General features: G+C 47.0%; 1 protein-coding gene across 1 annotated transcript in view; it reads right to left on the reverse strand.

The window, feature by feature from the left end:
* Positions 1–27,401, reverse strand: part of LOC147612719 (cyclin-dependent kinase-activating kinase assembly factor-related / CDK-activating kinase assembly factor-like protein) — a 72,735-nt gene that overhangs the window by 44,747 nt on the left and 587 nt on the right. Inside the window, exons 2-3 of the mRNA XM_086783289.1 lie at positions 24,302–24,375; positions 515–618 (exon numbers count right to left, since the gene is read on the reverse strand). Coding sequence (XP_086639415.1) covers positions 515–618; positions 24,302–24,375 — 178 coding nt within the window. The remainder of the gene's footprint in view (positions 1–514; positions 619–24,301; positions 24,376–27,401) is intronic.

Below are 27,401 nucleotides of genomic sequence, written 5' to 3' on the forward strand. Positions count from 1 at the left end.
GCTCTTGTTCCTTTCTTTTATTCTTAGTACCCATGATGATGTATTCCATGGACATGATGTAATCATTTGGTCTCATAGGTCATTTTGGCCTTTCTGCACACATTTATATAACTCTCTCTCTGGATGTTATCCATTAGGCGTTCCTGGTACCGTACTTTTCCTCATAGTTGTTTCAGTTTCAGTTAGTTGTTTAGTTGTTTTTAGCTTTCCTTACACAGACATTGTATCAGATCCACCAATTGTTGTAACCTTTTTGGTCTCATAGGTCATTTTGGCCTTTTGAAGACGTTAATATATCATTTCATTTCATTTTCATTTCTCTCTCTCTCTCTCTCTCTCTCTCTCTCTCTCTCTCTCTCTCTCTCTCTCTCTCTCTCTCTCTCTCTCTCGCGCGTGCGTGCATGCATCATACATCCGAACAGATGCACAACAACTAGCATCCCATATAAACATTTTTCGCAAGCACATCACTCGTACCAATTAAACTCGGATATATTAGGGGGGGAAAAATAACCTTTCGTGCATTGGATGCAATTATCTGGTCTGCATTATCTTCTTGATATAATTTGACCTTTTCTTCAATAGCCTGAACGTCTACTCCATCTATCAAATTGAAAACTGCATCAAAATCCAGCTTGGTCATTGAGATGTTGGAAGACAGACACAAGAATAGTACAACATGTAACAGCTGATATCAAGATTGAACAAGGTGAATCGAGAATCAGCAATGCATAGGTGGCCTCCCGACCCATGCTGCAGGCCTACGCAACCCCGCCTCTGCCCTAGCTACACCCCTGCTCCAACCACACAGTCCAATTGATTCGATTGAGAGATCCTGAGACTTAAGAGTACTTTCCAAAGGGACTGCCAACACCATCTAGATGCCTGAGAAAGATGTTGCAAGAGAGACCCAAGGGTTAACCTTGTTATGATCTTCCGCACTGACTTTAGGTTACTTGAAAAGAGAATCCCTTTTTATGGACAGCTAGTAAGACTCTATAAGCATATACAGACTTGTGACATTTTCTCACATCTGTGCTTTTTGTAATGAGCATTTCTTAGACTTTACAAGGATGTAGTACAGACTTTCCATTACACAGGTCTAAAACAATTTTCTCACACTGACCAAGAAGCTGAAATACTTAATAACCCAATAAAAACAGGCATTAAGGATATGAGGACAAGATGTGAACCTAACAAGGGGCAAAGAGCGGTTCATTCCTTTCACAGGAACATCAAAAATGAGGACACTAGATGCATAGCCCTCTACTTGCAAGCTGTAGAGAGACACTTCCATGCCAGCACACTTGAAGATAGGAAGTTGCTGCCCAGACACACCTTACTCTTTTCTTTCTACAGATTGGCAACAACAAAGAGCGCGAGAGATTAAAGGCGACAGGTGACACTAAACAGATGACAGTAGCACCTAGATGACCATCCGATACAGGACTTGTCTCAAGACATCTCAGTGACTTGACAACAATCCAAGAGTGAAATCAACTTTCATATGCAGCCCATCTGTGAGGAACAATAGCCCAGCTTGTAGTACAACTATGCAAGAAAAAAAAAAGGGGGGGGGGGGGGGGGGGGGGAAGGAGGTGGGGGGACTGTCCCCCAAGAGCTGGCCCAACTTATAGATAGTAGAAAAAATATGCAAGAAAGGAAAAAAAGAAAAAAACTGACTTAGGAGTCATATTTTGGATATGATCTTTGTAATGGGGTGCATATGCTTATCATACTGCACATGTTTGGAGGTGAAGTAGGAAAACATTTAAAATTTCAAGGTTTGCCAATCATACCTAAGTTGTCATACAACTGCAAATAGACAACATTTTTTTCCAAAAATGCAGTCCCCAAACATGTTATGGAGAGGACACTTAGCTATTTTGTTCTAAATTATACTATTGTCTACGGTCAAGGCTGCTCATTTGTTACCTTCAACATTTCAAGCGTTCCAACAAAGCACATCAGAAGTTCACAAAGCATATATGATGGGTACTATGCAGCATCAAACCGCATCAGATAGTTCTCTCTCATTAGTGGCCTACGACTTTTGCACAAAGTGCCACAAACCATCTACTACTGCTAAGCTTACTTTCAACTGGGATTTGGGAATCTTTTATACAACAAATGGACTCTCATAGGCTCTAACACAGTCCTCTTTATGGAGAAAAAAAAAACAAACGCAGAGTTGAGACAGTAGGATTCATGCAACTATAAGTAATGCGAGCAGTAACATGTATCATGTTCTCTACTTTTGCATAAACCATCTACTGATGAGCTTACTTTCAACTGGGCTTTTGGAAATCTTTACACAAGTCATCCACACATGGCATGAATTCCTTGAACCTGTCGGAAGGCCCTTGCCCAAGTGGCTGTCACATTGAAGGGCGTGTGAGTTTGAACCTCCACACACACACACACACACACACACACACACACACACACACACACACGTACGCACACTTTTTTTTTGGTGAAAGCACTGTTATATTTATTAAAAAGGAATGTGTCTCCAGAAGAAGAGATCTCCTGAAGTAAGTGAAGAAAGAGAAATCAGAAGTATGAAAGATAAGATGATTCCCGGCCATGTAGATGGTCCACAAAGCCCAAAATCTTATCCAAGTAAGAAAGGGTGTATAATCTGGTAATGGTGGTGAAACCGTGGAAAACTGCCAGAAGTCTTGACCAAATTTTCGACCTAGAAATCTAATGCGTAAACGTGTCAAGAGATTGTCGAGGAACTGACGAGCAGAGAGGCAAAACCATAGCACGTGGGGGATTGTTTCCTGTGTTCGAGAGCATCTTCTACAATCCGGTGATGTAATGTGCCTAAGGCCTAAGAAAACCCCAACCGGCAATGCTCCCACCACACATCTCCATAGAAAGACCTTTTGCTTAAGAGAGAGATTACTTTTCCAAATACGTGAGATCACATCACGCCACCACCTTTGAGGCTTGTTTAGATGCCATAAGTGATTGCCATGTTGCTGAATCCATTGGGGGGGGGGGGGCAATAACAAGTGATATGCTTTCGCAGCAGAAAGCAAAGGCATAGGAAAAGGATGGAGTTGAGGCCTCCCTAGAACAAATGACCAATCATCTAGTCTCACTTGGCTTTCAAGAGGAGGCACAGGCTGTAATGGGGCAAGGAATTCCACCAATGTATTCCAAATTTGCCTATGATGCATACCCAATCCAAGTCATTGCCTCACTTCAAGGAAGGAAAGTAGCATGCCATGCATATCAACCACATCATCTATGATGTGCAATCCATGTGCATGAAGGAAATAAGATCTGCAAGGCTCTAAAGCGTCCAGAGGATCTTGAAACACCCTGCTCCAATGAATGTTTTCGAGGCGCAAGGAAATACCGATTGATTGCTACCTCCCATTCCAATGTAGGTATTCCAAAATAACTTGCCAATCCTGAATCAACCCGGTGACATATGGGCAGTCTGGAATTCGTCCTCTAAACTTTCCAAAAACTCTCTCTTTGTAAGAAATAGACCAATGCCCAAAAGCTTTGGTTTGCATGACTGTCACCAAGTGAGAAAGCATGATGGCCCAAGGTTGTCGTTGGCGTAGAAAATCCAATATAAGGGTGCTTTTTCGAGCAATGAGATGCAGATGCATATCAAGTATGTTGAGTCCACCATGCATCTTTGGAGTGCTAACCAATGCCTTTTTTAGAAGACGGAGAGGTTTCCGATCCGTACTTGTGTGCCAAAGACAATCGAAGGCCTTTGACATAAACACATCCAATCTGATTTTGTCAAAGGCAATAATGGCAAGTGAAACTGAACATACGCAATGAGAATGGATTGTACAATTCTCAAACGCACATGAAAGGGCACGTAGATAGTCCAATAGTCGAGTTTCTATCTGAGTTTCTCGAGGACCCATTGCCTTTCTTGCTTAACGGAAACATGCCAACCAATAGGATATCCCAAGTGTCTTACAATTTTTGTGGGTGGGAAAATATGTCCTGGCCATAGAACACTATGCCAGTCACAGTAATTCAAGGACAAGAGCTTGGATTTCTGAAAATTCACAAAAAGGCCAACAGCCAATCCATATAGATGCAAGGCATCCATATGGATTGGTTGTAGACCACTATGCCAATCACAGTAGTTCAGGGGCAAGAGCTTGGATTTCTGAAAATACAAAAAAAGGCCAGCAGCCAATCCATGTAGATGCAAGGCATCCATGATATTCTGAAGATATGTTGGCGTGTTTTTGGGGAAGAAGGAATCATCAGCTGTCACCAATTGGCCGCCCATTTGGTCCATCTCCAGTTTTTGTGTCTCGTTCACTTGAGGCCAGGACGGTGTCTCATGTGAAGAGGCCAGTATTTTTGCTTGACATGGACGGGAGCCAGACTGGTGCCACCCGTGTATGACTTGGACTGTGTTCTATCCATGGGATTGTCACGCCATGGAAGAGCCAGTATTCATGCCGTGTCTTGCCTATGGACTGTCACTCCATAGGGAGGCTCGTGCCTGGAACTGTGTCTTATCTATGGGACTGTCACTCCATAGGAAGACCAGGATTTATGTTTTACGTCGTGCCATTTTTGTGCCCGACAGATATTTTGTACTTGTTCCATGAATGGGAGATATGTCCATGATACTATTTGCACATGCACTCATGTTTTGCATGTTCGAAACTGTTTTCGCATGACTTGTATTTTTGTGTTTGCCTCCTTGACGTGTCACTTACTGAGCGGGGACGCCTGCCAGTGAGTCGTGAAGTTTGCTCTGTCTTCTGACGAGTTTTGTTGCATGTGAACAGGTGGTAAGTGTATTGCACATGTTGGTTTAATAGTTTATTCTCTAACCTTTCATTTTATAAGGCTATATGTTCACACTCACTTAAAAGTGGGCACCCACTTAGGGGCCAAGGTGGGGAACCACACTTCACTTGTGTGTGTGTGGGGATGGGTGCATGGTGACCTACCCATCCCACCATGGAACTGGCCGCCCACATGCAAACGTGGGGACCCAGCCAAATCAAATTGTTTTACTCCCCTTCCAAACTTTAAAAAAGGGAGCCACGACCTCTATCGAGAGCAGACCGGCGATCACCTGCTCCGCTTCAGGCTGTGCCAACTTCATCCTTTCAGCAGTCGGCGACCTCCTCTGTCCAGTAGGCTGCGTTGAATCTTCAACAAGGCGGCTGCTTCATCTCAGACCAGCAGGCTGCGCCTGTCTACAACAGGCTATTAGGCACCTCCATCTCTTCCACGCCTCTTCAGGTTACAGCCAGGCCTCTCCTTCCGTACAAGCGGCTGCCTTCTCTGCTCAGTGGCTGCTACCCCTCCTCCTGTTCAGGCTGCGCTGCCTACCTCAGCAACCGACTGTGTATCCACCACCAGCAAGCTGCACTCCAGCTCCAGCAGGCGACTGTGTATGTACATCTACAGCCAGGCGACTGTGTGTGCATCTACAGTCGGGCGACCATACAAGTTGCACAGCTTTCCACGGTAGGCAGCTGTGTATTCATTCTCCAGCTTTTGTGCTCCTACAGTTAGGCGGCCGGCGGCTGTACTCTGCAAATAAGCGGCCACATCTCCATCTTCTGCAAGCTGCTCATCCTCTCCTCAGGCGGCTGTACCTTTCATGCGTAGCTGCTATTCCTTCAGTTGGTAGCTGTGCTCCTACAGCCAGGCGACTCCTACTATGTCTCCTCCTCCACAAGAAGGCGGCTGTGTCCTGCACAGCAGGTGGTGGTTGTACTTTACATAGGAGGCATCTCCTTTCTTCAGGAGGTTATATTTTTCCCAAAACAACTACTTCTCTTGACTTGCTGCTGTGTCTCGGTGTTTCTCTCAAGTAGCTGCACACACATACCTCGGGTATTGGTCCTCCATCTGCGAGCTACAAGTAAGTGAATTTCAGATTTAAGTAAAGAACTTTGTGGTAAATCTGATAAGGGAATCTCTCCACGGCAACACCCGTTCGGTGCCGGGTAGTCCAAGCTCTTGGAGAACCACGGTCCAAAGGTGCTGAGATCGGGAGAGCCAGGCGTTAGTACGGGAGCACCTGTTTGTGCGTGGTTGTGGAACACCAGTGGGGCGCTCTCCGGCGGAGTCCAGTGAAGGCACAGGACCGTAGAGATTGGACCACTCAAGTGGTCGCTCAACTTCGAACGTCGACTTCGAGCCTTTTGTTTGGTACTGTATTCATTTGTACATGGATATCATGTGGTTCTCTGAACCCATGGAGCATTGTATTTGTTAAATACTCCCAATAAATATATCATATATTGAGGGGGGGGTCGGCCGTTCCGGCCCCAGTGCTGGTGTCCATCTATTTCATTTCATTTCATTTCAAATTCCAGTTGTTATTAAGTTGTCCATTTCAAATTGTGATATTAAGTTGTGCTATTACGCGTGTGGGTGTCCAACGGAGTCTATTCCCACTTGACGGGATCGGTTTCATTGGTATCAGAGCACGGTTATTTCCCTCTTCCTAGTGGGGAAACGAACCTGTGTATTGGAAACCCCGCTTCTAGCACACTTAACATAATGGACAGCCAAGGCAACCCTTTGGAAGTGCCTAATTCGAGGGGCCCATCTAGTGCCTCGCGTGGTTCTGATGCTCTGCAAGGAAGGCACAAGCCCCTTGAAAGAGTTAATGATAGTGATTCAAAGGGACAACTGTCTCGAGGAAAGACAGGCATGCAAAAAGAAGAGCCTGATGCAATGGTAAACGTGACTTTTGAGTCCATGGCACGGGAAGTGGGCAAGAAGCCAAGGGAGTTGGCACTTTCCTACCTCCTCCACAAAGGTGACATCAAAGAGGGGGACGATGGAGAGCTGAAATTCAGAAATCCACCTCGCTTGAAGCATGGAGATCACGCATCTCAAAGGTTGAGGTCATTCATGCAAAGGGAAGAGGTGACAGTCACCTCTCGTCATGCATCTTCTCCACAAGGCACAAAGCCTGACAGGTATATGTACGCTAGTGCTCATGGAGGGCATGAAGGTCACATGCATTCAAGACATGTATCCCATGGTAAGGGTGACAGGTCTGCCACTAGAAAAGTTTTGCCTACTGAGTTGTCTCATGGAGAGACATTGCCTTATGCAGGAAAGTCACATGCATATGATTCTCACGTTCGTGGAGCACATGCCACCGTGTTTCATGAAACTTCCATGATGGCCCATGAAGCCCATGCAGATAGGGCTGCCCCGTTGAATAAGGGGAAAAGAAAAAGAGAGGACCATGAGCCTCATGCCAGAAAGTTCAAGAAGAACAGGTTTGGCTTAACTCCTGAGCAAAGGGAGCAATATGCGAAAGACAGGAAATGTTTTGCATGTGGAAGCAAAGAGCATATATTTCGGCAATGCTCCAAACGCAAGCAAGATGCAAGAGGACAAGCAGTCTAAGCCTAATGTGCATGCAGTTTCCGTTATGCAGGGTAATGTTGATCATGCTGGCAAAGAGGGATATTCCATCCCTATTGTATCTCACATCCGTATTAATAAAGCAATAAAGAAGAATTTGGTATCCATATGTGGCTGCAGTTTCAGTGCTCTCTCATGGGGACTTATCTGCCATGCAAAATTTATATCATTTGGATACTGATTTTTGCTATATATGGACTGATTTGATGGCTGGTCACACCCATGCCTCTTAAGTTCAAAGAGGGCTATCTCATGAACGAAAATTGCCTATGTGTGGTGAAGGACATTGAGACTTATGTGCGTGCATGTGTCACCTGCCAAAAGATGAAATTTGATAGGCAGAAGCCTCCAGGTTTGCTACAACCATTGCCTATTCCCTCGCAGCATGGGAAAACATTGCTATCAGCCTATCACCTGCAAACTGATGGTCACAGTGAGGCTGCAAATTCAGCCGTATTGGACTTGTTCCAGTGTTATGTCACCCAGAGCAGATTGTCTTTCACAAGCATAGAAGCCTACTTGCAGGAAAGCTTTCCAGGAGATACCTTGTGATTGATGCAAAGTGGGTAAATGAGGACTATTTTGTTGACTACCCACAGTTGTTGCAGGTATATCTTGAGGCTTTTCAGTTGAGAACAACTCTTTAGAAGCCCGGGGGGATGTCACCAATTGGCCGACCATTTGGTCCATCTCCAGTTTTTGTGTCTCGTTCACTTGAGGCCAGGACGGTGTCTCATGTGAAGAGGCCAGTATTTTTGCTTGACATGGACGGGAGCCAGACTGGTGCCACCCGTGTGTTAAGCAAGAAAGGTGTCGTATGGACGGGAGCCAGACTGGTGCCACCCATGTATGACCTGGATTGTGTTCTATCCATGGGATTGTCACGCCATGGAAGAGCCAGTATTCGTGCCGTGTCTTGCCTATGGGACTGTCACTCCATAGGGAGGCTCGTGCCTGGAACTGTGTCTTACCTATGGGACTGTCACTCCATAGGAAGACCAGGATTTATGTTTTACGTCGTGCCATTTTTGTGCCCGATAGATATTTTGTACTTGTTCCATGAACGGGAGATATGTCCATGATACTATTTGCACATGCACTCATGTTTTGCATGTTCGAAACTGTTTTCGCATGACTTGTATTTTTGTGTTTGCGTGCTTGACGTGTCACTTACTGAGCGGGGACGCCTGCCAGTGAGTCGTGAAGTTTGCTCTGTCTTCTGACGAGTTTTGTTGCATGTGAACAGGTGGTAAGTGTATTGCACATGTTGGTTTAATAGTTTATTCTCTAACCTTTCATTTTATAAGGCTATATGTTCACTCACTTAAAAGTGGGCACCCACTTTGGGCAACCACTTAGGAGCCAAGGTGGGAAGCCACACTTCACTTGTGTGTGTGTGGGGGTGGGTGCATGGTCACCTACCCATCCCACCATGGAACTGGCCGCCCACATGCAAACGTGGGGAGCCAGCCAAATCAAATTGTTTTACTGCCCTTCCAAACTTTAAAAAAGGGAGCCACGACCTCTATCGAGAGCAGCCCGGCGATCACCTCCTCCGCTTCAGGCTGCACCAACTTCATCCTTTCAGCAATCGGCGACCTCCTCTGTCCAGTAGGCTGCGTTGAATCTTCAACAAGGCGGCTGCTTCATCTCAGACTAGCAGGCAGCGCCTGTCTAAAGCAGGCTATTAGGCGCCTCCATCTCTTCCATGCCTCTTCAGGCTACAGCCAGGCATCTCCTTCCGTACAAGCGGCTACCTTCTCTGCTCAGTGGCTGCTACCCCTCCTCCTATTCAGGCTGCGCTGCCTACCTCAGCAGCCGACTGTGTATCCACCACCAACAAGCTGCACTCCAACTCCAGCAGGCGACTATGTATGTACATCTACAGCCAGGCGACTGTGTGTGTGCATCTACAGTCAGGCGACCATACAAGTTGCACAGCTTTCCACGGTAGGCGGCTGTGTATTCATTCTCCAGCTTTTGTGCACCTCAATATATGATATATTTATTGGGAGTATTTAACAAATACAATGCTCCATGGGTTCAATGAACCACATGATGTCCATGTACAAATGAATTACAATACCAAACAAAAGGCTCGAAGTCGACGTTCGAAGTTGAGCGACCACTTGAGTGGTCCAATCTCTACGGTCCTGTGCCTTCACTGGACTCCGCGGAGAGCGCCCCACTAGTGTTCCAGGACCACGCACAAACAGGCGCTCCCGTACTAACGCCTGGCTCTCCCGATCTCAGCACCTTTGGACCATGGTTCTCCAAGAGCTTGGACTACCCGGCACCGAACGGGTGTTACCGTGGAGAGATTCCCTTATCAGATTTACCACAAAGTTCTTTACTTAAATCTGAAATTCACTTACTTGTAGCTCGCAGATGGAGGACCAATACCCGAGGTATCTGTGTGCAGCTACTTGAGAGGAACACCGAGACACAGCAGCAAGTTGAGAGGAGTAGTTGTTTTGGGAAAAATATAACCTCCTGAAGAAAGGAGATGCCTCCTATGTAAAGGAGGCACAACCGCCAGCAAAGTAAAACAACCACCTGCTGTGCAGGACACAGCCGCCTTCTTGTGGAGGAGGAGACGTAGGAGTCGCCTGGCTGTAGGAGCACAGCTACCAACTGAAGGAACAGCAACTACGCATGGAAGGTACAGCCGCCTGAGGAGAGGATGAGCAGCCTACAGAAGATGGAGATGTGGCCGCTTGTTTGCAGAGTATAGCCACCGGCCGCCTAACTGTAGGGGCCCGTTCCGGCCCCAGTGCTGGTGTCCATCTATTTCATTTCATTTCATTTCAAATTCCAGTTGTTATTAAGTTGTCCATTTCAAATTGTGATATTAAGTTGTGCTATTACGCGTGTGGGTGTCCAACGGAGTCTATTCCCACTTGATGGGATCGGTTTCATCAGCAGACGCCTGACTGACAAAGTCTCTTCCTCCAGGTATGGTGATGCCATGTAAGCTACCATTCTCTACCAGCTTATCTATGTATAATAGCATTGGGTGCATTGCAATAGCATAAAGAAGAGCACTAAGTGGACAGCCCTGTCTAACAAAATGACCCATCTTCTAGGGCATAGATAGACCATTCTCGATGATGCACTGTGCTTGGCCATCCTCCACACGCACGCACACACACACACATATATGTGTGTAGGCATATGCATAATAAATATATGCATGTATATACTTGTGTGTGTGTGTGTGTGTGTGTGTGTGTGTGTCACTGTGTGTGTGTGTGTGTGTGTGTGTGTGTGTGTGTGTGTGTGTGTGGTGGTGTGCGATCCTGCTCGCCTGCGACCCAGTTCGCCTATCGCCTGCGACCCAGTTCGCCTGTTCGCCTGCGACTCACTTTGCCTTCGAAGCTGCGACTCTACTTGCCTGTGAGCCTGCGACTCTGTTCGCCTGCGATTCCTGCGACTGTCCTCGCCTGCGTCTCCTTTCGATTCTGCTCGCCTGTGACAACTGTCTGTGAGCCTGCAATCTCGCCTCTCCCTCCTCCTACTCTGTGTGTGTATGTGTGTGTGTGTGTGTGTGTGTGTGTGTGTGTGTGTGGTTGAGATCTTCGCACGCCATCCTCTCTCCCCGTGCAGTTTCGCCTTCCTTTTCAGAAATTTTAAAGGCTCCTGTATACAGCATACAGCTTTCAAAAAAAAAAAGTTGTTTAGCAGTGTTGTACAGACTTTACTCTTGCAATTATGTCTGAGACTGTTGTGACCTATGCTCGCCGGGATAATGCTGCAGACAGTAACAAGAGGCAGCATGCTGCAATTGAATCTGTCACCATGATTAAGCAAGATTCATCGGATGCACAGTTTGTATATGAGGCTTTATGTGAGGACTTTGTAGACAGTCGTGTCAAATGGAAGGACCCGCCTCCTTCTTTCAGTTACAAGATTAAATTGCCGACGATTGTGTCTCCTCTGCATAGATACTCAGAGAAAGGGATTATTCTCTTCTTTCCAGGTAAAATGCCTTCTGCACAAGAAGTAGCTCAATGGATTCAGTCCATTCTAGGTGGACCCTTTGTAGATGGAGTTCACTTTGCAGCAAGGGGTTTTTATGATGTATTACTGTCTGATGGTCAATATAAGCAGCAAATGCTTGAAACTTCTCCCCTTATGTTTAGTGTACAGTTGGTACATGTGTTACCTTGGTCCCCGACCAAGGACTATCAGTCCTTGATTAGGCATCGTTGTCCTGTTTGGGTCGAGGTCGTGGATTTTCCGGATTATTTGAGGGAACATTTGCCAGGTATAGCAGCCACTCTGGGCAAAGTGGTTTGTGCACCTCGTCCTACAGGAAACAAAAACAGATTTTGCATCTTGTGGGATACGGACCATGAGCAACCACCTGCAATTGCTGTTGAAGTAGAAAATGTGCGTGGCATGGGTGCACGTTACTTCAAATTAAATTGGGGAGTCTTTGCAGGTGCTTGTTTCACTTGTCGGCTACCGTCGCCTGCTTTCTTGTGCCAACCTGCGCCTGCGCCTGCGCCTGTATGGGTCGGGCATCGTGCATAGAAGGTAAGATATGGACCGCATTGGTGGTAGCAGGCGGGTCTGGAGGAGCGGGGGATACTGCGGCAACTCTAGCATAAGGCTCTTTGGAGGCTTGCTCCGCTTGCCTTTTTGGACAATCCTTCTTACCATGCCCAATGGTATGACAGAAAAAACATCGGTTTTCTGACTCATTCTGTCTTTGCTCCTCTAGAGGAAGATAGCCTCCAGTAATGCCTGCTTTAGTCTTTTCCTCAAGGGTTTTCTTAGGCTTGGATTCCTTACCCCTTGAACTAGAACTAGGACTGTTGTCTGTCTTAGTGTCTTTAGAAGACGAATTACCCTTCCCTTGTTGGGATTTGGTACTGGACTCTGATGACTGCTTGGGCTTGCCTCCATTCATCTTCATTTCTTCATTCTGAGTAAGAGTCACAGCCCGGTCATATGTACTAGGTTCAAAGTTACGAACTGTGAACCAAATGTTAGGATCCAATCCACGAATGAATTGCTCCATCTTGGACTGCGCAGATAACCCTAACTGCTGTGTTAAAGTAATTACCTTTCCAGAAAACTGAAGCACTGGAGATCCGTTCTGTCTGAGTCCATAGAACTCATCTGCCAAACCGGTCATGTACTAGGGCGGGAGAAATCTGGTCTTCAGGTCATCGACAAAGGTATCCCAGCAGAAAGCTGTGACACCTGTGGTCTGGTCTGTATAGAGATTAGACCAATGTTGCCACCAAGTGACTGCTTCACTAATGAGATGGGGAGCCGCTATGTGGACTCTATCCTGAGGATCTGTGATCCTAGCTAATGGAAAATGAGCATTAAACTGATGAATAAATTGATTAACTGCTAAATGATCACACTTACGATCATACTTATTGAAGTTTGGTTGACTGCGAATGACGGTAGTTGATGCTACGGACTGCAGGCTGGTGACACCTATGGCTGGGGAAACTGAGGAGAGATACTGATACCTCAAGTGTATGGTCTCCTTTTCCCGTTGGTGCTTGAGTAACATACATTCTCGATCAAGCTCACGTTGGTGTTCCCGAGCGGCAAGTTCAGCCTAACGCCGGTCTTCGTTGATCCTGTGATGGGCTTCCTCATAGTCCCGTCTTTCTGTTTTTTCTTGTTGCTTTCTAGCTTCTGCTTCTGCTTCTGCTTTTTCTTCTCTCCTTCGGGCCTCATCCTCTCTCCTTTGTTGTTCAATCTGAAAGAACAGGGAGATAAAGTCGAGTGCTGCTGGAGGCAGAGGAGGACGTGCTGTTGCTGCCTCCAAGAGTTGGAGACGCTCCATGAGCAGCTGGTTCTGAGCTCTAAGAAGAGCTATGGTGTCTCCTGTAGACGTAGATGGAAGAGCATGGTCTCCTTCGGGGGAGATGTCTTCCGGCTGACCAGTACTCTCTTCTATAGACATGATGCTGAAGTCGGTGGTCGTGCCGGAACGCAATCTGACCATCCAAGGATGCCCTCACGCTAGGATACGGTGTGTGTGGACAAGCTGAATCTGATACCAATGTAACATGCAACGGAAGTCTTCATATTGGAGGATCCTGTCACACAAATGCTCACACCGTCTTCTGTATCCTGAGTTTCGCGAGTTTAGCAATCCACTTTAATACTTCAAACTTTAGAGAGAGATGAGAGAGAGAGATGAGTACTGTACACCGTATTATGGGGTCCCGAATTACCCACTGAAGGGCCCCCTATTCCGTTACCGAGATAGTATTTGCTTTATTACTTTAGAGAGAATGACTGTGGACTGTAGATAAGCCAAACGCAAGATCTCAGAGGATCCGAAGCCTGGCTGAACTGTACACGACTGTAGAAACACCACAATGAACTGATCTCGAGCCTATGCACTCTTCCCAAGGGTATGAGGAAGGGCTGCACACTTAGAGGCTGAGAAGGGACTGTAGTGGACTGTTCTAAGCTATGAAAATATGCTGAAAATGCATGCTTATGAATGTTGTGTTACCTTCACCAAATGGCTGGAGCATGTGTGGATGATGCATAGAAGGATGTAGACTGCTGTAGGACTGCTTTAGGACTGAAAACACAGACCTGGACCTGCTGTAGGACTGAAAACGCAGAGCTGTAGTGAACTATACACAGGCCGGCTGTGATATATGCAGAAAACGCAGGTGTTTGCTGATTTGGGGCCTGTGGAGGTACTGAATGGCTGCGCCTGATGGCTGTAGGGACTGCTGAACTGCTGCGTTGGAGAACCAGGGTTGGCTGAAGCAAAACGCAAGTACTCCAAGGGCTGGATGAGACTATGGCTGCAGGCGGGGATGCTCCTAGGGCTGATGATATGAGGCGCCTGGATTCTGAGGGCTGAATGGAGAACTAAGCACAATGCTTGCCTATTTATACTAGTTGGGAGTTGGTCAAAGTTGGCTGATTGGTCATAAAGTTAATAAACTTTATGTTATAAAAATGGCATTAAATGCTAATAAAATACTATAAAATATTGAAAAAATACCAGATAAATCCTAGTTCATTTCCTAAGGCTTTTGTGATGTTCTAAGTGATGCACAGGCATATGAATGCATGTTATGCAAAATGCAGAGTGCTTTCTGATGCAAACCCTAAGGCTTCTACTGACTCTACATGCATGAATGATTCTCTCCAAGTGGGTTAAGGGACTTGACTGACTGACCGACCGACCGACCTGCTAAGGCTGAGGAATGACCTACGTAGCTCGTGCCTAACTTATCCTGGACTGAGGATATACAATGGGATCACGGCATACGACAAATATCATCTTATTGGGTTAATGTTCAGATGTTGCACTGCTGATGATGAGCTATCTTGTCACCATGCACTGAGTGCGGAGTGCATGTGAGCAAATTGTGCATAGGCTGCTGCAAGGGTAGGTCCCCGCACAACCTGACCAAGGATTATCTGATGTAGAACCCTGTAAGGACTAGGGTTTGATCACATATCAAAGAAACCCTACACGAGGTTTCGTAGACTCGATGCCATACGCATTGCATGACCGCGATAGATTGTGGCTAGCGACTCGCCACCCAGCATAGGTTCAATGCCTCCAACCACCCTTGAGCCTGAGGTCTGATTGCCACAAGGAGCCTACCAATCTCAGATGACCCGAACCTGGCATCCCATATTACCAGGCCAAGCCACCCACTCACAACTCCATGGCCTTGAGGTCTTGCACGCCCCTGGAAACTATCATGTCCGCTGCGTGGATACCTCTAAATGACTCATAATGCCCCCAAGGACCTAACCTGAGGTTAGCGGCATGTGCTAGCCCAAGATTAGGGCTAGGGTTAACCCAAGATTAGCGTTAAGGCTTAGCAAGGTGTGGGGACTTGGAGGGTTCACACATAGGCTGAGGGCTCTAGCACGATGAGGTCTGGATTGGCCATGGGCTTATAAATAATAGCAAGGGGCTAGTTATAGTTAAAAGGTGTGGGGACCTGGAGGGTTCACATGTAGGCTGAGGGTGCTAGTAGGATGAGGTCTGGATTGGCCGTGGGCTTATAAATAATAGCAAGGGGCTAGTTATAGTTAAAAGCTTATAAATAAAGCTTAAAAGCTAATAAATAAAGAAAGGGCCAATAATAGCAGAGTTATTGCTATATAACTGACCTTGGCCCTACCCTAACCCTAGGCTGGTTGGGACATAACAAAGGGACAAACAAAAGAATAGGGAATCGGCAAACGCAAGTTCATGCTGATGGCTGGGCTGATTTGCATTGATCTTGACATAAATAATTGGTTGCTCGTGTGATTGAAAGTGAAGAGCGTGAGCCTTGTTTATATAGACTCCTCAGCCCCTCATGAGTCCCTTGATTTCTATGCCCCTCAAAACTGCCGATGCCTGGACCTAATTAAGCTCCACCACCACAGAGATCAGCTATATAGAGATTTCATCCGACCCAAGATGGAGGCCCTCGTGGACAACCACAAGATAGCCCTAACCCAAATGCCCCTCACAATAGTCAGAGGGTGGTTTGAAACGCATTTCCTAAATGTTTCACACGCGTTTCAAAAACGGGTTTCGTAAAATTAGGCCAAAGTTTCCCACAAGTTTCCTACCTACAAGTTTTTTCATGTAAAATAAATGTTTAGAATGTGTCACGTGCATCCCGCACTTGGATGCCACGTAGACATTTCTGTACAGAAGGTGCAGGACCTGGGATGGTGAACTGGTCCCATGTGAGCCCAGTCCGGGACGAGTCAGCCAGGGATCCATCTCAGTCGTCCGAGGTCAGGTGTGCATCGTCCTGCACATGAGTCCAAGGTCAAGTGTGCATTGTCCTGCACATGAAGCAGTGCCAGTCCGCGCTGTGAGTCTCCCTCTGGAATGATGTCAAATGTGCTGTGTATCTGGTTTGCAACTGGATGCCAGGCCTCTGTAGGCATGTAGGTTGCATGTAGAGATGGGGCCAGCCCATAGGGCTACCCAGTGTGAGGATTTGTATTTGCACTTGTAGAATGGGCATGGGGGAGGTATAGAACCATCCCCAAGGGGCCAGGAGGGCCCCCATTGTGCCCACCAGCCATGGCTTGGGCTGGAAGGGCTGTCGGCCAGCCCTAGGGCTGCTGGACAGGCAGCCGACAGGGTCACAAACCCTACCCAGCCAGTCGGCCAGGTGTGGGGGGCAGTCCCACACCCATGCGCATGGTGCCCAGCAGTCAGGAGGCTGTCCCAGAACATATGCGCAGGCTGGACAGCAGTTAATCAAGTGTGAAAACGTTTATTAATTAGACTCAGTCGTGGATGCTCCCTGAAGCCAGCCGACTGCATAAAGTAGAGGGTATAAATACCCAAGTCATAAATCATTTCATCCATCTCACAATTCACCAAGAGCTCCAAGCAACCAAGGGCCAGGACAGCCAAGAACATTGCTAAAGCTAAGGGGTGAAGGACTGAAGGTCAAGGGCAGGTTTTCCAGCCAAGAAAAGGTCAAGTACTTTGTATTTGTTCAGATTTACATCATTCTAATAAAGCAAATACACCATCCGTGGTGGGGCCCTACAGAGGGTAATTGGGACCCAATACTGTGTCCTTCTCCATCTCCCCCTTCTCTCTCTATTTTTCTGCACATCGTCTTTCAGTTTGTGCGTTAATTCCGTCGCGAAAAGAGTGCTGATTTCTGAGTTTTGAAGTACCGATCCTTCTCCGAAGCTTCCGCATATTACAGTGGTATCAGAGCTCACTTCAAGGACAAAGATTCAGCAAAGAAAACCAGAAAATTTTTTTCGCTCGTGTGGTTGGTTTTTAGACGCCGGTGGACTACCCCTTTCGGAGTGACTCCTGTCCCTCGAAGGACGGTTGGTTTTTAGCCTCCGGAAGCCTCCGGAAGTCTCCCACACAGATAGTGGATGGTCAGATTGCGTTCCGTAAAGGAATTGCATTTTCCCGCTATGGCGAACTTCGGCGACGAGAGAGAACCAGAACCATGGGACCAGAGTGCACCAGGCAGCCCAGCTAGGGCACCCGGCTTGAGTGTACAAGACATGTTCCAGCAGATGATGCGAGCAATCGCAGACCAGACAACCAAGTTGGATGAACAGAAGGCGCGGATTTTGGCTCTGGAGGAGCGTTCTCGCTCTCCAGCGTCGCGTTTTCCATCTCCTCCTCCCTCTCCTTCCGTATCCCAGATACCAGATCCTCGTCACAGGGACCCTCTCGCAGGGTCACAGCCGCAGCCAAGCTCCTTGCTTGAGATGCAGATGCGTGCATTGGAGATTCGACAACGAGAAGACGAAGCCATGCGACGAGTAGAACACGAGCGTTACCTCCGAGCTTTGGACGCCAGATTGACACCGGCGGCGCCCTCGAATCATTTTCCCGAGAAAATGAATTTCAGTAAGTATAATGGTAAACTCGATCCCACTACTCTGTATTCATGGTTACATCAATTTGAAGCTTACTTTGCCGCAGTTAGGAAATCAGATATTGACAAAGTGATCTTAGCCAGTTGGTATTTGGAAGGTGAGGCCATTCCTTGGTGGACTCAGTGGGCTCATGCCCACACCAGATCAGGTATGGCAGCTTATGGGTGGGACGAGTTCGTCCGTGACCTTAAGCAGCGGTTTTTACCGCCCCACTACCTTGAGCGACTCGAAGACGAGTTCAAGGGAGCGCGTCAGAACGCGCAACCAGTCCTTCAGTTTGCCAATAGAATTTCGACCTTGTGTCTACAATTAGGCTTATCTGATGCGGACAAGAAAGGGCAGTTTTTGTATGGCCTAGACACGCAAATCCAATGGGAGGTGCGTATGTTTAGGCCAGCCACCTTTGAGGACGCACTCTCGCTTGCGCAGAGTGCAGAAATGAAACACAATGGTGGCAAGCCCAAGACTTCCCAGCCGGCTTCCCCCAAGGCTAACGCCTCGGGGGGCAAAAGCCAGAACCAGACGGGGTCTTCCCCAGGACAGAGCCCGGGAGCCTCTCGCTTCAAGAACTCGAACAATGCGTCTAAGCTTACTCCAGACCAGAAAGCGGAGGCAGGCAAGACAGGTGGCAAGTTGAGTGCTGAGGAGCTTTCTCAGTACAGGAAGGAGGGTAGATGTTACTTTTGTCACACAAAAGGACATACTTCTCGGGATTGTCCGAAGAAGCCTCCAAAGGCCGCCGCCGCCTCCACAGCTTCCGTGGTGAGCACAGCTCCCACACAGACCCCGGTGGCTACCCCCAGTTCTTCAACCCCCGGTGCTTCAGTTGGAGCAATTATTAGCCGGGAGCTCGAAGATAAGCAGAAGGGCGCCCATGACCAGGAGTATGAGCGCAACGAATTGCTCAAGTCCTTTGGCTACATAGGTGGCCAGAGAGTCGTCGTCTTGTTTGACAGCGGCAGTACAGAGGATGTGATCACGGAAGAGGCCGCTAGGCGTGCCCGTTTCGAGCTAACTCCGGTGGACAAACAAGTTGAGGGTTTTAGCACAGGTATGACAACGAGCGTCAAGTATGAAGCTCTAGGTGCTAAGTTAGTGATTTAGGGCATAGAGTTTGTGCGTGACTTTATGGTTGCCCCTCTTGTAGGAGCAGACATAATTTTGGGTATCCAGTGGTTTCACAAGTTTCTTCCTGATGTCAAGTGGGACAAGCACACGTTCCAGATCGATCGGAATGTGTCAAACACCCCTGTGACCATTAAGTGTGAGCCAGGTATTCCACACTTTCCGCTCATAAGCCACTTGCAGGCTAAGCGAGCAGTCAGGAAAGGCGCACAGTGTGCGATGATTTACGTCCAGATAGCCCAGACGGTGGCCAGTGCTTCCGAGAAGTACTCGGTTCTCCATGAAAAGTTCCAGAAGATTTTTCTTCGGGACAGTCTCCCTCCCCAGCTTCCCCCGTCCAGACCGGAGGATCACAAGATTGACCTCCTCCCAGGCTCGGAACCCCCGAGCAAGTTCCCGTATCGCCTTTCTAAGGCAATGGAATCGGAGTTGGACCGCCAACTCCAAGAATTGTTGCAAGCTGGCTTCATCCGCCCCAACGTGTCGCCATTTGCAGCACCGATCTTATTTGTCAAGAAGAAAGATGGGTCTTCTCGGTTGTGTGTCGATTATCGTGCACTCAACAAGCTGACTATCAAGAGCCGATTCCCGATGCCTCGAATTGACTATATCCTCGAGAGGCTGAATGGAGCTAAGGTGTTCTCCAAACTGGATTTAAAGAGTGGGTACCACCAGGTTCGGATTGTTGAGGGGGACATCCCCAAGACAGCTTTCCGTACAGAACGGGCCCACTATGAATTTGTGGTTATGCCATTTGGATTGACGAACGCCCCAGCTACATTTAACCGCATGATGATGCGTATTTTTCGGGAGTTGATTGGAGTGTGTGTGTTCATATTTTTGGACGACATACTCATATTTTCAGCTACAGTTGAGCAGCATGACATTGATGTGGAGAAAGTCCTTAGGTTGCTGGAAAGCAACGAGCTCTATGTCAATGAAAAGAAGTCAAAATTTTATATGTTCCAGGTACATTACTTGGGATATATAATCAGTGCCGAAGGCATTCGACTTGATCCGGCTAAAGTGGCCGAGATTGTTAACTGGGAAGTACCTCAGACTGCTTATGACATTAGATCATTTGTGGGTATATGCCAGGCATATTCCACCCACATTGACAAGTTTTCTGATCTCTCGGCAGACCTCACCGATCTGCTAAAGAGAGTGAAAACAAGGAGGCAAAAGATTCGAATGACTCCACGAGCGTTGGAGGCATTCCAGAACCTCGAGGTGGCTTTGTCAGAAGCGCCTTGTTTAGCCCTTGCCTCGTGGGACGAACCATTTCAGGTGATCACCGATGCGAGTAACATCGCAATTGGAGGTGTATTGCAACAGAATGGTCATCCAGTAGCTTACGTGTCTCGTAAGTTACTGCCCGCCGAAAAGAACTACTCAGTCTATGATCGTGAACTCCTAGCAGTCATACAGGCCTTGAAACATTGGAAACATTTCCTGTATGGCCGTGATTTCGAGGTCCGCACTGACCATCAGGCATTGCGCTGGATTCAGACGATGCCAAGTGCACAGTGGAGTGATCGACAACACCGCTGGAGTCAGATATTCCAGCAGTTCAGTGGCATGATTGAGTACCTTCCAGGAAAGGCCAATCCAGTGGCCGATGCTTTGAGCAGGAAGGGACAAGTATCTACGATTCAGACCACTAGACTAGACCTTGTTGGTACAGGACTAGAAGACATGAAGCACACGTACGCGGATTCCGAGGAATTCGGTACACAGTGGGAACAGGCATTGGATGCCACAGGACCATGCCATTTTCTGATACGCGATGGTTGGCTTTACTACAAAGGCCGACTGTGTGTCATGAAATCATTCCGGGCAGCTCTTCTCCATGATGCCCATGACGCCATTACAGGTGGTCATAGGGGCATGAACTCGACTCTGGAGAAATTAGAACGGCAATACTATTGGCCAAAGGTGAGGCGTGATGTGTTTACATATGTACAACGCTGTGACATTTGTCAAAAGGTGAAAGCTCCTCGTGGAAAGAAGATAGGGTTGTTACAGCCTTTGCCAATTCCTGAGGGTCCTTTCCAAGACATTTCGATGGACTTTGTCACAAATCTGCCTCCCAGTCCGAGTAAGCGTAATACACAGTGTTTGACTATTGTTGACAGGTTCAGCAAATTTGTGATGCTTATTCCTTGCAGGGCCAATGTGACCGCCGAGGATGTTGCCCAGCTATTCATTCGGCATTGGTACCCGATTGGTGGGATTCCTAGGACCATAGTGTCAGACCGAGATGCCAAGTTTACCAGTCATTTTTGGAGGGCATTGTTTGATAATTTTGGTACTAAGTTGAATTTTTCCAGTGCATTCCACCCACAGACAGATGGCCAGACAGAGATATACAACCAGTTGGCCTTTGATGTGCTGAAGTGTTATGTCCACGATCAGCAAGGTAAGTGGGAATCGTTTTTGCCTTTAGTTCAAGCTGTTTTGAATGATTCTTTTTCTTCAGCTATTGGCAGGACTCCATATGAGGCAGCGTTTGGAAGGCCTTTCCAGTCGTTGTTAACCAGGACTTCGTCTTCAATACCGGAGGCGAACAGAGTGACGGAGTCTTACCAGGAGATCCTAGAGTCCGTTAAAGACAGATTGGCTAAAGCGCAAGAGGCCTACACTCGACAGGCCAATAAAGACCGAAGGGACATGAAGTTTTCGGAAGGGGATTGGGCATATCTTCGGATTATGAAGCAAAGATTAAAGCAGGTGGGCAAGCGATGCCCAAAGTTGTCTTTCAAGAGCTTCGGACCATTCCCCATCCGGAAAAAGATTAATGAGGTGTCTATGCAGTTAAAGCTACCTCCGAGTTGGACTATGCACGTTGTATTTCATGTCAGTTGGTTAAAGCCATATGCAGGTCCACCCCCTTCAGAGGTCAAAGACGAAGCGGAACCAGACATCATTGATGAAGCAGAAGTAATGGTTCCAGAACAGATCCTTCTGCACCGTTTCAAGCATGGCTCAGGCCGAAGACTACGACAGTTCCTCACGAAGTTTCAGGACCGAGGAACTCATGAAGCGGTATGGCTCGACAAAGAGTTTTTCGAAGACTATCCGGCATTATTGACGGATTATTTGGAGGCTATGCAGCTTCCGTCAAGTTAAGCAGAAGGGGATGTCACGTGCATCCCACACTTGGATGCCACGTAGACATTTCTGTACAGAAGGTGCAGGACCTGGGATGGTGAACTGGTCCCATGTGAGCCCAGTCCGGGACGAGTCAGCCAGGGATCCATCTCATTCGTCCGAGGTCAGGTGTGCATCGTCCTGCACATGAGTCCAAGGTCAAGTGTGCATTGTCCTGCACATGAAGCAGTGCCAGTCCGCGCTGTGAGTCTCCCTCTGGAATGATGTCAGATGTGCGGTGTATCTGGTTTGCAACTGGATGCCAGGCCTCTATAGGCATGTAGGTTGCATGTAGAGATGGGGCCAGCCCATAGGGCTACCCCAGTGTGAGGATTTGTATTTGCACTTGTAGAATGGGCATGGGGGAGGTATAGAACCATCCCCAAGGGGCCAGGAGGGCCCCCATTGTGCCCACCAGCCATGGCTTGGGCTGGAAGGGCTGTCGGCCAGCCCTAGGGCTGCTGGACAGGCAACCGACAGGGTCACAAACCCTACCCAGCCAGTCGGCCAGGTGTGGGGGGCAGTCCCACACCCATGCGCATGGTGCCCAGCAGTCAGGAGGCTGTCCCAGAACATATGCGCAGGCTGGACAGCAGTTAATCAAGTGTGAAAACGTTTATTAATTAGACTCAGTCGTGGATGCTCCCTGAAGCCAGCCGACTGCATAAAGTAGAGGGTATAAATACCCAAGTCATAAATCATTTCATCCATCTCACAATTCACCAAGAGCTCCAAGCAACCAAGGGCCAGGACAGCCAAGAACATTGCTAAAGCTAAGGGGTGAAGGACTGAAGGTCAAGGGCAGGTTTTCCAGCCAAGAAAAGGTCAAGTACTTTGTATTTGTTCAGATTTACATCATTCTAATAAAGCAAATACACCATCCGTGGTGGGGCCCTACAGAGGATAATTGGGACCCAATACTGTGTCCTTCTCCATCTCCCCCTTCTCTCTCTATTTTTCTGCACATCGTCTTTCAGTTTGTGCGTTAATTCCGTCGCGAAAAGAGTGCTGATTTCTGAGTTTTGAAGTACCGATCCTTCTCCGAAGCTTCCGCATATTACAGAATGTAACCAGTTATCATTGCCTAGGCCCCACCTGCCTACATGTAACATAGTACACAGACAGTTGTCACTCACAAACAGCAATTCAATATCATTGTCGCATTGTACCAGTGGCACTTACAAGGGTGTTGTTTCTTCTCTATGCTCTAGTTGGATTTTTTTTATCATGTTCCATGATTTTGTCACTTCATGGACACATTGTAATACTTTTGGTCTCATAAAACCTTTGGTCTTTCATATACGTTAATAGAACTCAGGTCATTGATTTCCTAGACCAACGATACCTAGGACTCTACCTGATCGCGCTACACCGCCACAAAGATTAGCTATGCAAAGAGGCACACATGCAGACCCCAAATACCTCACGCGCACCATCACGAGTTTCTTTCATGCAAACCAGGATGGAGGCCGACCACCACGAGATAGCCCTAGCCCAGATGCCCCTACTCGACAAACCAAGCAATGCACACTGAAAGCACGTGCCACATATGCCACCCCACCTAAAAGATGTCTCCCTAGACAACGATTCGGGTGCAACGAGCTAGACGGCCAAGACCCACTAGGTTGAGGAGATGCTCCACCCAAAGCTTCAAATCCGAGAGATCCTCCAAAGATAAAGGAGTTCCCTTGCACAGGCAATGGATGTGGAAAGCCTCTATGAAAGTCATAGCTATCAAGGAGCCACTTGGATCCCCTCACATCGTATCATTGTAGCATTGACCCAATGACGCTTTCCGGGCTATTGTTTCTTTTCTCAGCTCTAATTCGGTTTTTAAAATTATGAGTGGATGTGGAGAGCCTCTACACAACACTCATAGCTGTCAAGGACCCACTCGGATCCCCTCACATTGTATCATTGTAGCATTGAACCACTGGCACTGGCAAGGCTGTTGTTTCTTCTCTCAGCTCTAGTCGGGTTTTTTAAATCATTCCTTTTTCCCATGATTTTTCCACTTCATGGACACATCGTGACACTTTTGGTTTCATAGACCCTTTGGTCTTTTGTAGATGTTAATTTGCTCTCTCTCTCTCTCTCTCCAAAAGTGAATTAAAAAAAGAATTAAAGCACTGAAAAACTTTGATGCACGTTGTACAACTAAAGCTTCCGCACGTGCATGTAACAAAGCATGCAGGTGGAAATCAAAGGAACTACCCAGTTTACTTACTCATATCCTCGACCTTTTCCAAGTAATCATTGTAAGCTCGCAATGTAGGAAAATCGTCCTCTCTTTTGTTATATCTACAAGAAAAAAAAAGGAAAGAAATCAAAAAGTAACACAAATTGCTAATACTAATGTTAATGTGCATGTGCACATGCATGTGTGTGTGTGTGTCCATGTTTATATATGTCATGTCAAAAATTGCATGCGTGGAAGCTTTATTGCCTAATCCACAGCCCTAAGCTTGATTAAGAACAAGATGTTCATTAATGAAATGATTAAGACAGAGGAGAGAAGAAAGATAGTGTTGGTGTAGAGTTTTCTCTGTATTATGGTATAAAAAGGTGACATAAATGTTTGTACATCTCCCAAGCCCTTGGTCTACCCAATAGGGTGACCTCTGGCCTTCTACATGATTTCTATTGACTTCTATTATTCTTCAAAAGGTTATGATGATGCAAATGATGCCTTATGCTTATATAGGTCTTGGTAGAGCTGGTCGGCCAGGAGAAGGAGCTATAGACTTGTTTATATGTCCACGACCTGATAAATTCAGCATTAAATGATGTCTCATTCACACGTGTGGCCCTAATGCTATCCATGCTACCGACTGGCTGCCCATACTGTTGCCAACTGCTCCTAAGACCATAACCTAGCCTTGCTAATGTCCTAAACCAAGGAATATGCTGTCTAACCAAGGAATATGTTGTCTAACCAAGGGAATATGCTGAATATGCTGAAACTTATGCCATGGCACAAGCGTGCACGTGACAAGGCCTACGATTTCCTTTCCCTTAACATAGCGGTGGGTCTACCAGAACTGATCATGCCTATTGCTAGGCCTTTGGAACTGATCTAAGAGCAAATGATGTAATGATTCTGAGTACATACTCCCAGAGAATGCCTTCCTCCAGCTTTGCCTGTTGTTTGCAGACCACTCCATATGCTACCCTAGCTGCATTCTTCCGATGGATCTGTACACCTTCTTGGGACTATGCTTAGTGGGTGAACTTGAATGCTCTGATACCAATGTTGCATGCGCGGAAGCTGTACTGCCTAATCCACAGCCCTAAGCTTGATTAAGAACAAGATGCTGATTAATGAAAATGATTAAGACATAGGAGAGAAGAGAGAGAGTGTTGGTGTAGAGTTTTCTTTGTATTATGGTACAAAAAGGTGACATAAATGTCTGTACATCTACTAGGCCCTTGGTCTACCCAATAGGATGACCTCTGGCCTTCTACATGATTTCTACTAACTTTTATGTTTCTTCAAAAGGTTATGATGATGCAAATGATGTCTTATGCATATATAGGTCTTGTGTAACATGGGGAAGCTCTGGGGAGTCTTCTTTCAGCCCTAAACACTCTTGGAAACCTTCTGATATAAAAACGCACCATCTGATGCAAAAACGCAGGTAGAGAGAGAGTAGAGAGAGAGAGTGAGAAGTGCTGGAAATTCAGTATATACTATGGTACAAAAAGGTACATATCTTGCAGCCCTTGGCTGCCTTCTTGAAAAGGTGGTAAAACACCAAAACCTGTCCCCTATGGGACCTCTAGTGATCCCAACCCCTAGTGGGTTTGAATGAATAAAACAAGGAGCAAGTGTGCCTTTATATAGGCCTTGGGATCCATGTGAAAACTGGCCGACTGCTGGTCGGCCAGCAGACTTGCCATAAACACCAAAAACGCATGTGGAACTGGCCGACTACTGGTCGGCCAGCAGCCTTATTGGTCAGCCGCCCCTGATGAAGCGCTTCAGTCCCTTCTGCTTGCGCCTGCTGCTGCCCCTTATCTGCTGGTTCAGCCGACCATGTTATGGGCAGCCGACACCCTCTTTCTTGCAGCCAGCCGACTCAACTTATCTGGATCATGCGCTTCAGCTGTCTGCTTCCTTCCATGATCCCACTTGTCCTGCTCCATGCTCACCTCAGATGCTACACCTGAAGCTCCTACATTCTGGTTCTACTGGTTCATAGTCTTTATCTGTTTGCCTCTTCTGGATCTAGCCCTGAGAATGTCCATGGCATCCGTGATGCACATGACATCTTGATAGAGCTAGTTGGCCAGGGGAAGGGGCTGTCCGCCTGTTTATCTGTCCACGACCTGATAAATTCAGCATTAAATGCTGTCTCATTCACACACGTAGCCTTGATGCTATCCATGTTGCCAACAGGCTGCCCATGCTGCTGCCGACTGCTCCTAAGACCATAACCTAGCCTTGTTTATGTCCTAAATGCTGTCTCAACCAGGGAATATGCCGAATATGCTGAGACTTATATCGTGGCATGGGCGTACACGTGACATGATAACCAAATGACTTCTTGTAATAATAGGTGCGACGGCAAGATCCAGCGTTAAGTAGTCTTTCATATATCCCCCATTTTGTACCAGTATGGATTTGTCCCTTCTAATACGTAAGTTTGATTTTCATCTCCTTTCAATGTTGAAGTACAACAATCTGTGAAACTACTGTAACTTATGACGCCATTAGTGTTGAGGTACAACACTTGGCTAGCCTACTTTCACAGCCTTTGTACTTCTGCAGCAGGCACATGAAATTTTAAGGAATATTAGTAAGCAGAGAAAAATTTATGTTTTCACAGGTGCCCATCTTTTCATAGTCGTGCAGTCAGCCACTGCAGGTCAACACTCAAAAACCACCAGGGATACCTGCCATACATTCTAATGTCGAATGCAGCTACTGTCTCCACCAAAGCGGCACAAGCGAATTCCAAGTATCGCTGACTTGGCCACTTCCCAGCACCAGTGATGTCAGCAACTGGGCAACAGTGCATCCATTCCTGCCAGTTATGCCACACAAGCAGAAATGGCATCCCGGCCCCCCCTTCCTCATCAGAGGCTTAAACTTACCAGTGAGGGCATGTGTTCAACATGATTGAAACAGAAAGTGACATAAAACTTATCACATCAATTAGCACAGACGCCAGTAGATGAATCCAATCAAATTCAAGCTGGGCACATGAAATTATTACATTAAAATGAATTGAACTGGGAATGGAAGGGAAGGAGAGGGAGGGGATCTTAAGCAACACTAATGTTATCATGGGTTGGTTTCAGAGGAGCCGTGGATTTCACATCAT

The sequence above is a fragment of the Cibotium barometz genome, chromosome 45 (genome assembly GCF_041138505.1).
Source record: "Cibotium barometz isolate CiBa-2024 chromosome 45, ASM4113850v1, whole genome shotgun sequence".
Classification (NCBI taxonomy): domain Eukaryota; kingdom Viridiplantae; phylum Streptophyta; class Polypodiopsida; order Cyatheales; family Cibotiaceae; genus Cibotium; species Cibotium barometz.